This window comes from Siphateles boraxobius, unplaced genomic scaffold (genome assembly GCF_051911475.1).
Source record: "Siphateles boraxobius isolate OS27281-9 unplaced genomic scaffold, OSU_SipBor_1 261, whole genome shotgun sequence".
NCBI classification, from domain to species: Eukaryota; Metazoa; Chordata; class Actinopteri; order Cypriniformes; family Leuciscidae; genus Siphateles; species Siphateles boraxobius.
The window spans coordinates 6,082-22,500 of record NW_027508878.1 but is presented as its reverse complement, the minus strand read 5'-3'; the positions used below and the strand labels follow the sequence as shown (position 1 = coordinate 22,500).

At 44.9% G+C, this 16,419-nt stretch overlaps 1 protein-coding gene across 2 annotated transcripts in view; it reads left to right on the top strand.

Moving 5' to 3' along the window:
* LOC143752311 (uncharacterized) overlaps positions 1-15,264 on the top strand; it is an 18,226-nt gene extending 2,962 nt beyond the window's left edge. Inside the window, exons 3-10 of one of the 2 annotated variants that reach the window (XM_077245447.1) lie at positions 6,072-6,167; positions 7,756-7,851; positions 7,929-8,039; positions 8,587-8,713; positions 12,409-12,653; positions 12,696-13,015; positions 13,250-13,281; positions 13,691-15,264. In XM_077245447.1, the coding sequence (XP_077101562.1) occupies positions 6,072-6,167; positions 7,756-7,851; positions 7,929-8,039; positions 8,587-8,713; positions 12,409-12,653; positions 12,696-13,015; positions 13,250-13,281; positions 13,691-15,012 (2,349 nt within the window). In that variant the 3' untranslated portion in view covers positions 15,013-15,264. Of the gene's footprint in view, positions 1-6,071; positions 6,168-7,755; positions 7,852-7,928; positions 8,040-8,586; positions 8,714-12,408; positions 13,016-13,249; positions 13,282-13,690 lie in introns of both variants that reach the window. The other variant, XM_077245446.1, reaches the window with a different exon arrangement.
* The last annotated feature ends 1,155 nt before the right edge of the window (positions 15,265-16,419 follow it).

Genomic DNA, 16,419 nt, shown 5'->3' with positions numbered 1-16,419 from the left:
GTGAGTGTGACTGAGTCTGACTGTGTGTGTGACTGTGAGTGTGACTGTGAGTGTGACTGAGTCTGACTGTTAGTGTGACTGTGAGTGTGACTGTGAGTGTGACTGTGACTGTGACTGTGAGTCTGACTGTGAGTCTGACTGTGAGTCTGACTGTGAGTCTGACTGTGAGTCTGACTGTGAGTCTGACTGTGAGTCTGACTGTGAGTCTGACTGTGAGTCTGACTGTGAGTCTGACTGTGAGTCTGACTGTGAGTCTGACTGTGAGTCTGACTGTGAGTCTGACTGTGAGTGTGACTGAGTCTGACTGTGAGTCTGACTGTGAGTCTGACTGTGAGTCTGACTGTGAGTCTGACTGTGAGTGTGACTGAGTCTGACTGTGAGTGTGACTGAGTCTGACTGTGAGTCTGACTGTGAGTCTGACTGTGAGTCTGACTGTGAGTCTGACTGTGAGTCTGACTGTGAGTCTGACTGTGAGTCTGACTGTGAGTGTGACTAAGTCTGACTGTGAGTGTGACTGAGTCTGACTGTGTGTGTGAGTGTGTGTCTGACTGTGACTGTGAGTGTGACTGAGTCTGACTGTGTGTGTGACTGTGTGTGTGACTGAGTTTGACTGTGAGTGTGACTGTGAGTGTGACTGTGAGTGTGACTGTGAGTGTGACTGTGAGTGTGACTGTGAGTGTGACTGTGAGTGTGACTGTGAGTGTGACTGTGACTGAGTCTGACTGTGTGTGTGTGACTGTGTGTGTGACTGTGTGTGTGAGTGTGACTGTGAGTGTAAGTGTGACTGTGAGTGTGACTGAGTCTGACTGTGTGTGTGTGTGTGAGTGTGTGTGACTGTGAGTGTGAGTGTGACTGAGTCTGACTGTGAGTGTGACTGTGACTGAGTCTGACTGTGAGTGTGACTGTGACTGTGTGTGTGACTGTGTGTGTGACTGTGTGTGTGACTTTGTGTGTGACTGTGAGTGTGACTGTGACTGTGAGTGTGACTGAGTCTGACTGTGTGTGTGTGACTGTGTGTGTGACTGTGAGTGTGACTGTGTGTGTGACTGTGTGTGACTGTGAGTGTGACTGTGAGTGTGACTGACTGTGAGTGTGACTGAGTCTGACTGTGTGTGTGTGACTGTGTGTGTGACTGTGAGTGTGACTGTGACTGAGTCTGACTGTGTGTGTGACTGTGAGTGTGACTGTGACTGAGTCTGACTGTGTGTGTGTGAGTGTGACTGAGTCTGACTGTGTGTGTGTGTGACTGTGTGTGTGACTGTGTGACTGTGACTGTGACTGTGAGTGTGACTGAGTCTGACTGTGAGTGTGACTGACTGTGACTGTGTGTGTGACTGTGTGTGTGACTGTGTGTGTGACTTTGTGTGTGACTGTGAGTGTGACTGTGAGTGTGACTGTGAGTCTGACTGTGTGTGTGTGTGTGACTGTGTGTGTCTGACTGTGTGTCTGTCTGTGTCTGTCTGTGTCTGACTGTGTGTCTATGACTGTGTGTCTGTGACTGTGTGTCTGACTGTGTGTCTGAATGTGTGTCTGACTCAAGGTTAAAATCGTTAACGAAAACGAACAAAAAAACGAAAACTAGGTGGGAAAAAACATTGTCGTTAACTGAAATAAAAATAAAAACGAGGCATTACAAAAAACGATAACTAACTAAAACTGTAATGTGTATTTGGCAAAACTAACTAAAATAAAATAAAATTATAGAGTAAATGTCCTTAGTTTTCGTCTATGTCAATGTCTTGGGCCGCCGCACCGGCCGCCACATATTGCGTTTCGTTAATCATTTTTAAAAAACGCAGCGTATTCGTTCAGCTGCATTTCCTTTCCCTGCTCTCTCTCTCACATACACGCGCGCACATGCACACACACACACACACACACACACACACACACAGACACACAGACACACACACACACACACACAGCCCCTCCCCTCAGTGCACACCGCGTCTGAATGAAAACGAGTGTTCGTTGAAAGCAAGTTCCCGAAAGGTTGGTATCTCGTGAACACCTTTACACAATCACACATTATAAAGTAGTATAACAAATATTTTAAATTCTGAATACAATTTTGTCAGTGTGTTAATGTCGACCCGAGAATCGATTGCGGCTTCTTTAGAAAGTTTGAGCTAAAATGCAGTTGGGTTGTCGATGTCAAAACACGATATAAGCTGTGATTCAAATATTAGCTAAAGCTAAATAATGTTATATCATTTTTTTACTCTAACACTGAATGTTTGCTGCTTCAATCCAGATGAGTATTGTATAGGGTAAATTTAGTATGGGTGTGAAAATTGTACAGCTGTGGGATTTGTATAGGTTGTGCATTTTGTATAGAAGATGTGTAACGTAGATTTTTTGTACGGCGTGTGGATTTTGTAGAGGTAAAGAGATTGAGCTCCTAGCAATGTCTTGTGTGGCTCATATATGTGTTGATACATGCCGTTCATGTGTGTCTTCTTTAGTCTGTTGGCTATTTAGGTTTTTCCTGGCACACGTCACTTACACATTTTGCACTTACTGTGGAGCGTTGTGTAGACTATTTACATATTTGTGCTCATATGTGACCCTGGATCACAAAACCAGTCTTAAGTAGCACGGGTATATTTGTGGGAATAGCCAACAATAAATTGTATGGGTCAAAATTATCAATTTTTCTTTTATGCCAAAAATCATTAGGATATTAAGTAAAGATCATGTTCCATGAAGATATTTGGTAAATTCCCTACCGTAAATGTATAAAACATTTACTTTTGTGAGTGAATGCAGCACAATCGCGAACATAAATGGACAACTTTAAAGGCGATTTTCTCAATGTTTCGATTTTTTGCAACCTCAGATTACAGATTTTCAAATAGTTGCATCTCAGCCAAATATTGTCCTATCCTAACAAACCATACAGCAATGGAAAGCTTATTTATTCAGATTTCATGTGATGTATAAATCTCAATTTCAAAAAAATGACCCATATGACTGGTTTTGTCATCCAGGGTCACATATTTACATTTTATGTAGCTACTCGTGTTATTGTTGAATACATATTTTAAAATTGTATGATATTTTTGTTGAGTTATTATTACACAATACTTTTTTTTGGACCTTCTTCAATCTTGCCCCTGACAAATAACCAAAATTACAAAAAAAGACTAAAACTAACACTAAAACTAATAAAAACTAAACTAAAACTAAGCATTTTCAAAAAATAAAAAATAAACTAAACTAGCAAACCCACTTTAAAAACTAATTAAAACTAAACTGAAATTGAAAACAAAAAGTCAAAACGAAATAAAAATAAAAACTAATGAAAAATGCAAAACTATAATAACCTTGGTCTGACTGTGTGTCTGACTGTGTCTGTGTGTGTGACTGTGTGTCTGTGTGTGTGTGTGTGTGTGTGTGTGACTGTCTGTGTGTGTGACTGTGTGTGTGTGTGACTGTGTGTGTGTGTGTGTGACTGTGTGTGTGTGTGTGTGTGTGTGTGTGTGACTGTGTGTGTGTGTGACTGTGTGTGTGTGTGACTGTGTGTGTCTGACTGTGTGTCTGACTGTGTGTCTGACTGTGTGTCTGACTGTGTGTCTGACTGTGTGTCTGACTGTGTGACTGACTGTGTGTGTGTGACTGTGTGTCTGACTGTGTGTCTGTCTGTGTCTGTGTGTGTGTGACTGTGTGTGTGACTTGGTGTGTCTGACTGTGTGTCTGACTGTGTGTCTGACTGTGACTGAGTCTGACTGTGTGTGTGTGTGACTGTGTGTGTGACTGTGTGTGTGTGACTGTGTGTGTGTGACTGTGTGTGTGACTGTGTGTCTGACTGTGTGTCTGTCTGTGTATGTGTGTGTGACTGTGTGTCTGACAGTGAGTGTGACTGTGTGTCTGACTGTGACTGTGAGTGTGACTGAGTCTGACTGTGACTGTGAGTGTGACTGAGTCTGACTGTGTGTGTGTGACTGTGTGTCTGACTGTGTGTCTGACTGTGTGTGTGTGTGTGTGTGTGACTGTGTGTCTGACTGTGTCTGACTGTGTGTCTGTCTGTGTATGTGTGTGTGACTGTGTGTCTGACAGTGAGTGTGACTGTGTGTCTGACTGTGTGTCTGACTGTGTGTCTGACTGTGAGTGTGACTGTGTGTGTCTGACTGTGTGTCTGTCTGTGTGTGACTGTGTGTCTGACTGTGTGTCTGATTAAACATCATCAAAAAAACATAAAATAATTAAAATATAAACATAAGTCTAAAATCACAATGAACACTTAATTACCTCTTAAAATGAAGGTGCAAAATTAAAGAATACATAAGAAATGCTTAAAAAAGAGTAATAAAATAGTGCAAATTGTTAAATGAACATAGAGAAACCGACGACAGTCTTGCATTATTTGCAGACGACATTGGTCTGACTGCGGTCAGACTTAAAATCCAAAAAACGTCCTGTAGCAATGTTCAGCGTAGGAGGAGGCGGGAACCGGCGAACAATCAAAGAAACTTTATTTAAAATAAAACAAACAAACCAAAATACCGCCAGCAGCCCCTCGCGGACGACTGCTGGCTTAAGTAAAATACAAATAGAAAAACAAAACAAAACACAACTAAAAAACAGGCCTGTTCCTCTCTCGATTATCAACGTCGTCGCTCCTCCTTTATGCTTCAGCTCCTCCGTGAGAGATGCGAGACCGGTGTGCTACACAGGTGTTGCTCATTAGCAATCGCACCACCGGCATCGTGCCGTTCTCTCACGTCCCTCGGCCGTCCTTCGCCACACTGCCACACTGCAAGTGCAACCCCCTTTACATGACCAGCTGTAAGCGTGTCACCCAGTACGTTTCTCGGTTACCAGAGAGTGAGTACATTTGTTCATGCAACCAAACTTGCAACAAATCTTTCTTCCAACGAAAAAAATAATAATAATTATCGAACGTTTTATCAAACGCATTTTTTATTGAATACGTGTCTATCGTGATACATATCGTTATCGTTTTATCGCCCAGCCCTAGTGTGAGTGTGACTGTGAGTGTGAGTGTGGCTGTGAGTGTGACTGTGAGTGTGACTGTGAGTGTGACTGTGAGTGTGACTGTGAGTGTGACTGTGAGTGTGACTGTGAGTGTGACTGTGAGTGTGACTGTGAGTGTGAGTGTGACTGTGAGTGTGACTGTGAGTGTGACTGTGAGTGTGAGTGTGAGTGTGACTGTGACTGTGACTGTGACTGTGAGTGTGACTGTGACTGTGAGTGTGACTGTGACTGTGACTGTGAGTGTGGCTGTGAGTGTGAGTGTGGCTGTGACTGTGACTGTGACTGTGACTGTGAGTGTGACTGTGACTGTGAGTGTGAGTGTGAGTGTGGCTGTGAGTGTGGCTGTGAGTGTGACTGTGAGTGTGACTGTGAGTGTGACTGTGACTGTGAGTGTGAGTGTGAGTGTGGCTGTGAGTGTGGCTGTGAGTGTGGCTGTGAGTGTGACTGTGAGTGTGAGTGTGAGTGTGACTGTGACTGTGAGTGTGAGTGTGGCTGTGAGTGTGACTGTGAGTGTGACTGTGAGTGTGACTGTGAGTGTGACTGTGAGTGTGACTGTGAGTGTGACTGTGAGTGTGACTGTGACTGTGAGTGTGACTGTGAGTGTGAGTGTGAGTGTGAGTGTGAGTGTGAGTGTGGCTGTGAGTGTGGCTGTGAGTGTGGCTGTGAGTGTGACTGTGAGTGTGACTGTGAGTGTGACTGTGAGTGTGACTGTGAGTGTGACTGTGACTGTGAGTGTGACTGTGAGTGTGAGTGTGACTGTGAGTGTGGCTGTGAGTGTGACTGTGACTGTGAGTGTGAGTGTGACTGTGAGTGTGAGTGTGAGTGTGGCTGTGAGTGTGGCTGTGAGTGTGGCTGTGAGTGTGACTGTGAGTGTGACTGTGAGTGTGACTGTGAGTGTGACTGTGAGTGTGACTGTGACTGTGAGTGTGACTGTGAGTGTGAGTGTGACTGTGAGTGTGACTGTGAGTGTGACTGTGACTGAGTGTGACTGTGAGTGTGACTGTGAGTGTGACTGTGTGTCTGACTGTGTGTCTGACTGAGTGTGTGTCTGACTGTCTGTTGTTGTGTTGTAGATGGTTCTGGAGTTGTGTCGCGGTCCGGTGGATCTCAGGAACATTCAGGCTCATCTGGACAAACTCAATCTTCCAGATGCGGCGCCTGGACAGCCGGTACAAAAATAACCTTATGTACTATACACTAACCCTATACACTAACTTTATATACCATACACTAACCTTATACACTAACCTTATATACTATGCACTAACCCTATACACTAACCTTATATACCATACACTAACCTTATACACTAACTTTATATACCATACACTAACCTTATACACTAACCTTATATACTATACACTAACCTTATACACTAACCTTAAATACCCTACACTAACCTTATACACTAACCCTTATACACTAACCTTATACACTAACCTTAAATACCCTACACTAACCTTATACACTAACCCTTATACACTAACCTTATACACTAACCCTTATACACTAACCTTATATACCCTACACTAACCGTATACACTAAACTTATATACCATACACTAACCTTATACACTAACCTTATATACTATGCACTAACCCTATACACTAACCTTATTTACTATACGCTACTCTTATATACTATACACTAACCCTATACACTAACCTTATTTACTATGCACTAACCTTATTCATTAACCTTATATACTATGCACTAACCCTATACACTAACCTTATATACTATACACTACTCTTATATACTATACACTAACCCTATACACTAACCTTATACACTAACCTTATATACTATAGACTACTCTTATATACTATACACTAACCCTATACACTAACCTTATATACTATACACTACTCTTATATACTATACACTAACACTATACACTAACCTTATATACTATACACTACTCTTATATACTATACACTAACCCTATACACTAACCTTATACACTAACCTTATATACTATACACTACTCTTATATACTATACACTAACCCTATACACTAACCTTATATACTATACACTACTCTTATATACTATACACTAACCCTATACACTAACCTTATATACTATACACTACTCTTATATACTATACACTAACCCTATACACTAACCTTATATACTATACACTACTCTTATATACTATACACTAACCCTATACACTAACCTTATACACTAACCTTATATACTATACACTACTCTTATATACTATACACTAACCCTATACACTAACCTTATATACTATACACTACTCTTATATACTATACACTAACCCTATACACTAACCTTATATACTATACACTACTCTTATATACTATACACTAACCCTATACACTAACCTTATATACTATACAATACTCTTATATACTATACACTAACCCTATACACTAACCTTATTTACTATATGCTAAACCTATACTCTAACCTTATATACACTAACCCTATACACTAACCTTATATACTATATGCTAAACCTATACACTAACCTTATATACCATACACTAACCGTAACCCTGTAGAGGAAGTGCATGTGGATTCATTTCAGGCAGTATCTAACTGTATTATTACACTGAAGTCGAGTCAGCTTTATACAGTACAGATCGTTTCAAAGCAGCTTCACAGTAATAAACAGAATCAATGAAGCAAACTGCATTAGATATAAGAGGAATTCTGCTGCTTTTATGTAGTTCATGTTTTCTCTCGTCTGATCAGTAATAATGGTGTTTTGTGGTTTGTGTTCAGGTTCCTGATGCTGATCTGAGAACCTGCGTCACTAATTTCAAAGCTTTGGTTCTGGCGCTACTGAAAGACCCGGTTGAGAAAGCTTATTTCTTCCAGGTTAGAAACACATCAGGTTCATCCTTCACTGATCTGTGTGTGTGTGTGTGAACATCCTGTCTATGTCTCTCACACAGGAAGTGTTTCCTGTGGAATATGGCGCTGGGTTCGACACGGCGCTGAAGGAAGTGATGTGGGATCTGCTCTCCAGCCTGGAGAAACTGCTTCCTGTGCCAGACTTGAAGAAGGTGCAGACTATTTCACAGATACAATCATAACCAGATATTAAATCTTGTGAAAAGTTTTCAAACGTATTGTAAAGTCGGCGTGAAAGGGAAGTTGCACTGGTCTTTTCTTCTCTATTGTGTCGTATATCGAGTCTAACGCTTTAGGAACAAGAACAAATGTGGGCGGGGCTTGATTGTGTCTGTGTGGAATTGATTGGATGGTTGTGGTTTGCCATTGGTCATTGGATCTCATGTGAGTGACAGGTTATAGCCCCGCCCACATCATCAGAGAAGAGAAGAGATGATGCAAGAGGAACTTATTCTGATTCAAGATCATTAACACTAATGATGATGTGCACCGATAAATCATCTAGAATAAACACTGCAATATTCCATAAAAATATTCCCCCCCTCTCTCTCTCTCTCTCTCTTTCTCTCCCCCTCTCTCTCTCTCTCTCTCCCCCTCTCTCTCTCTCTCTCTTCTCCTCTCTCTCTCTCTCTCTCTCTCTCTCTCTCCCCCTCTCTCTCTCTCTCTTCTCCTCTCTCTCTCTTTTTCTCTCTCTCTCAGACGGTGTCGTGGCTCTCTCCTGCCCCCGCTGGCCTGGAGGACTGCATGTGCAGTGACCCGAGCGACCTGCAGCTCCTCCTGCAGCAGCACCGGCTGTTCAGCGCAGACACACACCGCTGGCAGACAGGCAAACAACACACTCTTGTTTTATTAACGGTTTTAAGATGAACGTGCAATAGAGCCATTTCGTCATTATAGCACTTTATTTTTAACGGCGGGACTCGATCATCTGTATCTTGAATTCATTATTTTCCAGTTGTTTTAGCTGTACAGACACAGTTAAACTTCTATTAGTTTATTATCGTAATCATAAACTTACCGGTTTGTATCACAGAAAGTTTTACAATGTATTAGTTAATTCTGAAATGAACAGTAAGATGAATAAATTTAAAGTATTTTTCATGTAATGTAATGAAAGGAAGGGAAGGGAAGCTCAAGTCTTGTGAGCAGTGTTGGACATTTTACTTTAAGAGTAGTAATAATCAGTAATAGTTACTAGTTACTTCTCACAAGTTAGTAACTGAGATGCATCATTATAAAAGTAACTAATAACCAGGGAAAGTAACTCTTGTTACTTAAAAAAAAAAAGAATGAAATGGACACTAAATAGAATTAAATATTATTATAAAACATTGTAGAGTAATCTACACTATTTTAATGTTGCTGTGTATTATTATTACTAATAGTGCAACAATAAAACACAATAGATGGTTTAGAACTTTATTGCACAGACCACAACTGGCCAACAAACAAGTCTAAAAATAAATTGTGCTCCTTAAGAAATGTACCCAAAATAAAAAAATAAAAAAATCTAATATTTTTATTTTTTATTTTTATAACCTACAGAGAACGTCATCATCAGAGGTTCACGTATTCACAGCCGGACAAACAAAGATGTTTTCTGGGAACGTTCCCTCCAGTATATTTGAGGGTTTTATAACCTAAAGAGAGTTTCCCAGAACGTTCCCTGTTATTTGTAGGTTTTATTTTTATAACCATATAAACTAATTTAAATGTTACAGAAGATACCAATAGGCTATAGAGATTATTCTAATGCTGAATGTGTAATTTATTTATAAATAAACTATATAATGCTCGGACTCACTCGCGCGCTCCCCTCACTTTTGTCCAGTACAGCGCCTCATGAACACACACTCACTCACTCACACTCACTCTCACACTCACTCACTCTCACACTCACTCACTCTCACACTCACTCACTCTCACACACACTCACTCACTCTCACACACTCACTCACTCTCACACACACTCACTCACTCTCACACACACTCACTCACTCTCACACACACTCACTCACTCTCACACTCACTCACTCACTCTCACACACACTCACTCTCACACTCACTCACTCTCACACTCACTCACTCTCACACTCACTCACTCTCACACACACTCACTCTCACACACTCACTCACTCTCACACACTCACTCACTCTCACACAAACTCACTCTCACACACACTCACTCTCACACTCACTCACTCTCACACTCACTCACTCACTCTCACACTCACTCACTCACTCACTCTCACACTCACTCACTCACTCTCACACTCACTCACTCACTCACTCTCACACTCACTCACACACTCACTCACTCTCACACTCACTCACTCTCACACTCACTCACTCTCACACTCACTCACTCTCACACACACTCACTCTCACACTCACTCACTCTCACACACACTCACTCTCACACTCACTCACTCTCACACTCACTCACACTCACACTCACTCACACACTCTCACTATCACACTCACTCACTCACTCACTCTCTCACACTCACTCACTCTCTCACACTCACTCTCTCACACTCACTCTCTCACACTCACTCTCTCACACTCACTCACTCTCTCACACTCACTCTCTCACACTCACTCACTCTCACACTCACTCACTCTCACACTCACTCTCTCACACTCACTCTCTCACACTCACTCTCTCACACTCACTCTCTCACACTCACTCTCTCACACTCACTCTCACTCACACTCACACTCACTCACTCTCACACTCACTCTCTCACACTCACTCTCTCACACTCACTCTCTCACACTCACTCTCTCACACTCACTCTCTCACACTCACTCTCTCACACTCACTCTCTCACTCTCACACTCACTCTCTCACACTCACTCACTCACTCACTCACACACCACACTCACTCACTCTCTCACACTCACTCACACACTCTCACACTCACTCACTCTCACACTCACTCACTCTCACACTCACTCTCTCACACTCACTCACTCACTCACACACACACCACACTCACTCACTCACTCACTCACACACCACACTCACTCACTCTCTCACACTCACTCACACACTCTCACACTCACTCACTCTCACACTCACTCACTCTCACACTCACTCTCTCACACTCACTCACTCACTCACACACACACCACACTCACTCACTCACTCACTCACACACACACCACACTCACTCACTCACTCACTCACACCCACTCACTCACTCTCTCACACTCACTCTCTCACACTCACACTCTCACACTCACTCACTCTCTCACACTCACTCTCTCACACTCACTCTCTCACACTCACTCTCTCACACTCACTCACTCACACACTCACTCACTCTCACACTCACTCACACTCACACACTCTCACACTCACACACTCTCACTCTCACACTCACTCACTCACACTCACTCACTCACACTCACTCTCTCTCACACTCACTCTCTCTCACACTCACTCTCTCTCACACTCACTCACTCTCACACTCACTCTCTCACACTCACTCTCTCACACTCACTCTCTCACACTCACTCTCTCACACTCACTCTCTCACACTCACTCTCTCACACTCACTCTCTCTCACACTCACTCTCTCACACACTCACTCTCTCACACTCACTCTCTCACACACTCACTCTCTCACACTCACTCTCTCACACTCACTCTCTCACTCTCACACTCACTCTCACACTCACTCTCTCTCACTCACTCACTCACACACCACACTCCACACTCACTCACTCTCTCAAACTCACTCACACACTCTCACTCTCACACTCACTCACTCTCACACTCACTCACTCACACACACTCACTCAATCTCACACTCACTCACTCACTCTCACACTCACACTCACTCACTCTCACACTCAATCTCACACTCACTCACTCTCACACTCAATCTCACACTCACACTCACTCTCACACTCAATCTCACACTCACTCACTCTCACACTCAATCTCACACTCACTCACTCAATCTCACACTCACACTCACTCACTCTCACACACACTCACTCACTCTCACACACACTCACTCACTCACTCTCACACTCAATCTCACACTCACTCACTCTCACACACACTCACTCACTCTCACTCACTCACTCTCACACTCACACACACTTACTCATTCACTCAATCTCACACTCACTCACTCAATCTCACTCAATCTCACTCTCACACACACTTACTCATTCACTCAATCTCACACTCACTCACACTCACTCTCTCACCCACTCACTCACTCACTCACTCACTCACTCAATCTCACACTCACACTCACACTCACTCACTCACTCTCACACTCACACACTCACTCACACACTCACTCACTCATGTACTCACTCACTCACACACAAAACTTTGCAGGTCCTATGGTTGAGAGTAACGGAGCTTGAGTAACGCCACATTTTATTGTCAGTAACGGCGTTGTAACGGGGAAACAGCAATGCGTTTGATTACTCGTTTATTTATAACAGCGTTATTCCCGTCACTGGTTGTGAGTGTGTCTGTGTGTTCTCTCTCAGGCGCTGCTCCCCGCTCCTCCGGCGACTGCATCATGTCTTCGCTCTCAGTCCCTCCATCGGCTCGAGCGGATCAGGTGCTGTTCGTCCAGCCCGACTCCATTATCACCGACTACACCGAGGTGGAGCTGAGCAGCCAGGAGGAGGAGCTAAAGATGGAGGAGGTGGAGCTGAGCAGCCAGGAGGAGGAGCTAAAGATGGGGGAGGCGGAGCTGAGCAGCCAGGAGGAGGAGCTAAAGATGGGGGAGGTGGAGCTGAGCAGCCAGGAGGAGGAGCTAAAGATGGGGGAGGTGGAGCTGAGCAGCCAGGAGGAGGAGCTGAAGGAGGTAGAACTGATGGAGGACGAGGCTTCAGCGAGCGCAGAGCCACTCGAGGCCCGAGACGAGGCGCCTGGCGACGGTCTCCAGGAGGACCAGCCGAACCCCGAGCTCCAGACACACACACCGCACGCAGGAAGTGACATCAATACACCGCAGGAAGCCACGCCGCCCGTGTCAGACGATACCCAGAAACCCCCGGTGCGGAGAGGGCGAGGAAGGCCGAGGAAAACTTCTGAGTCCACGGACGTGAAAACCCCAGAACGAGCCGCATCTGCCATAGCGGAGCCGCGGTGTGTGACTCTAACCCTCAAAAACATCTTTTAAGATACTCTTGCATATTTTCAGCAACACTTGATCCACTAATACTAACACTTTATTTTCTCTTCTCTTCTATTCTATATCTATTAAAAAAAAATTAAAATAAAATGCATTAGACTACATTGGGAAGGGTCATAGCACTAGCAAGTCACTTTGGATGAAAGTGTCTGCTAAATGATTAAACATAAATATTTTTTTTGTTTCAGGAGTGCCCTCACACCACATGGAGACTGTAAAGGTGAGATGATTTACCACTAGAGCTAATAGTGAAGAACGACAACAATCAGTCAAGAACAAGACCAGATCGCTGTGATAAATCAGTTTCACCTGATTAGTCTCTCTAGCGGGACTGTTATCACAAATTTTAGTAATCATCATAAATAGGGCTTTATTCGAAAGCTACCCTAAAACCTCTTCCCTTTTTTAACATCAACTTCAAATTAAGAACACAACTTGATTAGATGTATCCAATCACAGACATTTGATGAGCGCGTGAACACAATGGCCAATCAGAGGCGTTTACGATTCCGCTCAAAGCCTCACATTTTTTAAATTTCAGTATCGACCTGGTATCGAAGTCATTACTTTAGACAACACTATAATGCAGCTTTAACTCTGTCAGAATTCCTCTCTGATGTTTCTCACAGCCCCTGACGCTGCAGAAGATTCCAGCGGCCCGTCCCGCGCACGGAGAACCAGCAGAACCGAGCCGGCGGCCGCTGACAACCCTCGCGCTCGTCACGCGTGCTCCACCTGCGGGCGCAAGTTCACGCGGCGCTCAGACGTGCAGCGGCACCAGCTAACACACACCGGCGAGCGCCCGTTCCACTGCGCGCAGTGCCAGAAGACCTTCCAGCATGCCTGGGACTTGACCAAACACTGTCGGAAGATCCACGGAGAGGCTAGCTTCACCTGCCGCGAGTGCCAGAGCGCCTTCGCTAATCTACGCGAGCTAACGGCGCACCACAAGAGGAGCCACGCGGGCGAGCCGCCGCACTACTGCTCCATCTGCGGAGACGCTAGCGCTAACCCCGCCGCGCTCGCTATGCACCGGCGGAGCCACAGCGCCACACACACCTACCGCTGCGAGCAGTGCGGCGAGGGCTTCGACACACTGATCCTGAGATCCGCTCACCGGCAGACCCACCGCAGACGCTGCCAGTTCAAGTGCCCGCAGTGCGAGAAAACCTTCACGCGGCGTAGCGACGTGAGGCGGCACCAGCTAACGCACACCGGCGAGCGCCCGCATCAGTGTTCGCTCTGCGGGAAACGCTTCGGGCTTCGCTCCGGGCTTCAGAAACACATGAGCACACACACCGGCGAGCGCCCGTTCGCGTGTCCGCACTGTAGCAAGAGCTTCACGCAGGTCTCGATCCTGCGGCGTCACGAGCGCATGCACACGGGCGAGAGACCTTACCTGTGCTCACACTGCGGCAAACGCTTTCTCTCGCTCGGCGAGCTCATCAAACACGACAAGACGCACGCCGACGCGCGCCCGCACGCCTGCCCGCAGTGTAGCAAAGCCTTCAAGTTCAAGCGTTCGCTTCAGGAGCATCTGCTAGCGCACAGCGGCGCGCGCCCGTTCCCCTGCCGCTACTGTGGGAAGATGTTCGCTAAGGCCTTCGCGCTGAACCGACACCACCTGATCCACACGGGCGAGCGGCCCTACGCCTGCACACACTGTGAGCGCACATTCCTCACCGGCGCCGAGCTAGCGCTGCATGAGCGCACACATACTGGCGAGAGGCCGTTCGCCTGCAAAGCGTGCCCGCGCCGGTTCCGTAGCTCGTCGGAGTTAGCACGACACCGCCGCACACACTCCGACCAGCGGCCCTACGCCTGCGGATACTGTCCCAAAGCCTTCGCTAGCGCCGCTAAACTCAAGAACCACACCAGGGTGCACACGCGAGAGAGCAAACCCAGACGCCCCGCCGCGAAGCTAGCCGAGGTCAGCGTCGTTCTGTCGTAGATTCGCACTGGAGATTCAACACTGATCATTATGGATAAAGGATTTTATACAAACATGTTTTGTTTGTCTTCAGATCAAACACTGACTCAAGTTCTCATCATTTGCTCTTCCTCGTGTCTCAAACCCGTGAGACGTTCGTCTTCAGAACAAATGATGATTTTAATGAGAGATTTCTGTCCGTCCACTGAGAGTGTGTTCAGCCTAAACTCTGACGCTTCATAAAGAGATGCTGAAATAAACCCTTTAATCAAAGGCTTCTGTAGAGACTCCTTCACTTTATAGGATCCACTGATTTACTTCAGGCTTTTATTCACTGATAAACACACATACAGCATTAGATACGGTAACCTCAATGCTTGTTTATGTTCGCTGATCAATGTTTATGATTGCAAGTTTTAGTATTGAAACATCTGCAGTACAGAAACATCTACTTGGATAATAAATACATGCATAACTAAAAATGCATAAATTGATAAATGTAACTGTAAAAGCTGATGTCAGTAATCTCTCGAGGAGATTGAGTCAGACGTCACTAATGTCTTTATGGCTCAGCCTCATGTACGTCGAGTGTCTTTAGTGTTTCGGAAACACGGATGCCAGCAGAACGTGTGAATGCAAGGAAGGAAATGAACTGTGTTTTGCAGAACAATATTAATCACTGTTCTCTATCTTCAGACCGGGGGAGTCTCTCTCACTTTCATTTACCAAGAACCTGCTGTGTGATTTGTTTATTAAAATCTGAAAAAATACGTCTTTTACGTTCTTTCTTCTTGCATATCTACTGAGCTCTATAAAGGCCTGAAGCAACACCGATGAGGAGTTTATTTACTGCTTGTCCTCTGTGTGAACGAGGGCCGGTTAGTTCTGTTTCTGCGCTGGACTTTCATGTGGACCCGCTGAAGTGGGACAGAAACACGAGAGGGTCCGTGAATAAACGCCTCACAGAAACAGGCCGTCGCCATGAGAACCTCTTTTGTCTTTGTTCTCTATGCAGAAGAGATGCGATGAGCACTGGGAGATCTGTGTGTGTGTGTGTGTGTGTGTGTGTGTGTGTGTGTGTGTGTGTGTGTGTGTGTGTGTGTGTGTGTGTGTGTGTGTGTGTGTCTGTCTCTCTCTCTCATGCTCAGGGCTTTTCTCAGTTTAGGGTCACTCACTTTACCTGGGTATTCTGCCAATTCATATTCTTTGTTTAGGGGCAAATAGCATCCAAATGTACTTTGTTGGGCTGTTGCGTCTGTCCAATGTTTTAGGCACTTTTCTTTGTGTGTTTTACTGATTTGGTTTGTGCGGTGAGCTCTGAGACCGATCGGCCGAGGGTTGTTCTCTGGCGTCAGGGCTTCGGGTCAGGGCTTGGTGATGGAGGGTCTGTTCATCACTGTTTTTTTAGGTGGGCATGGAATTTAAATC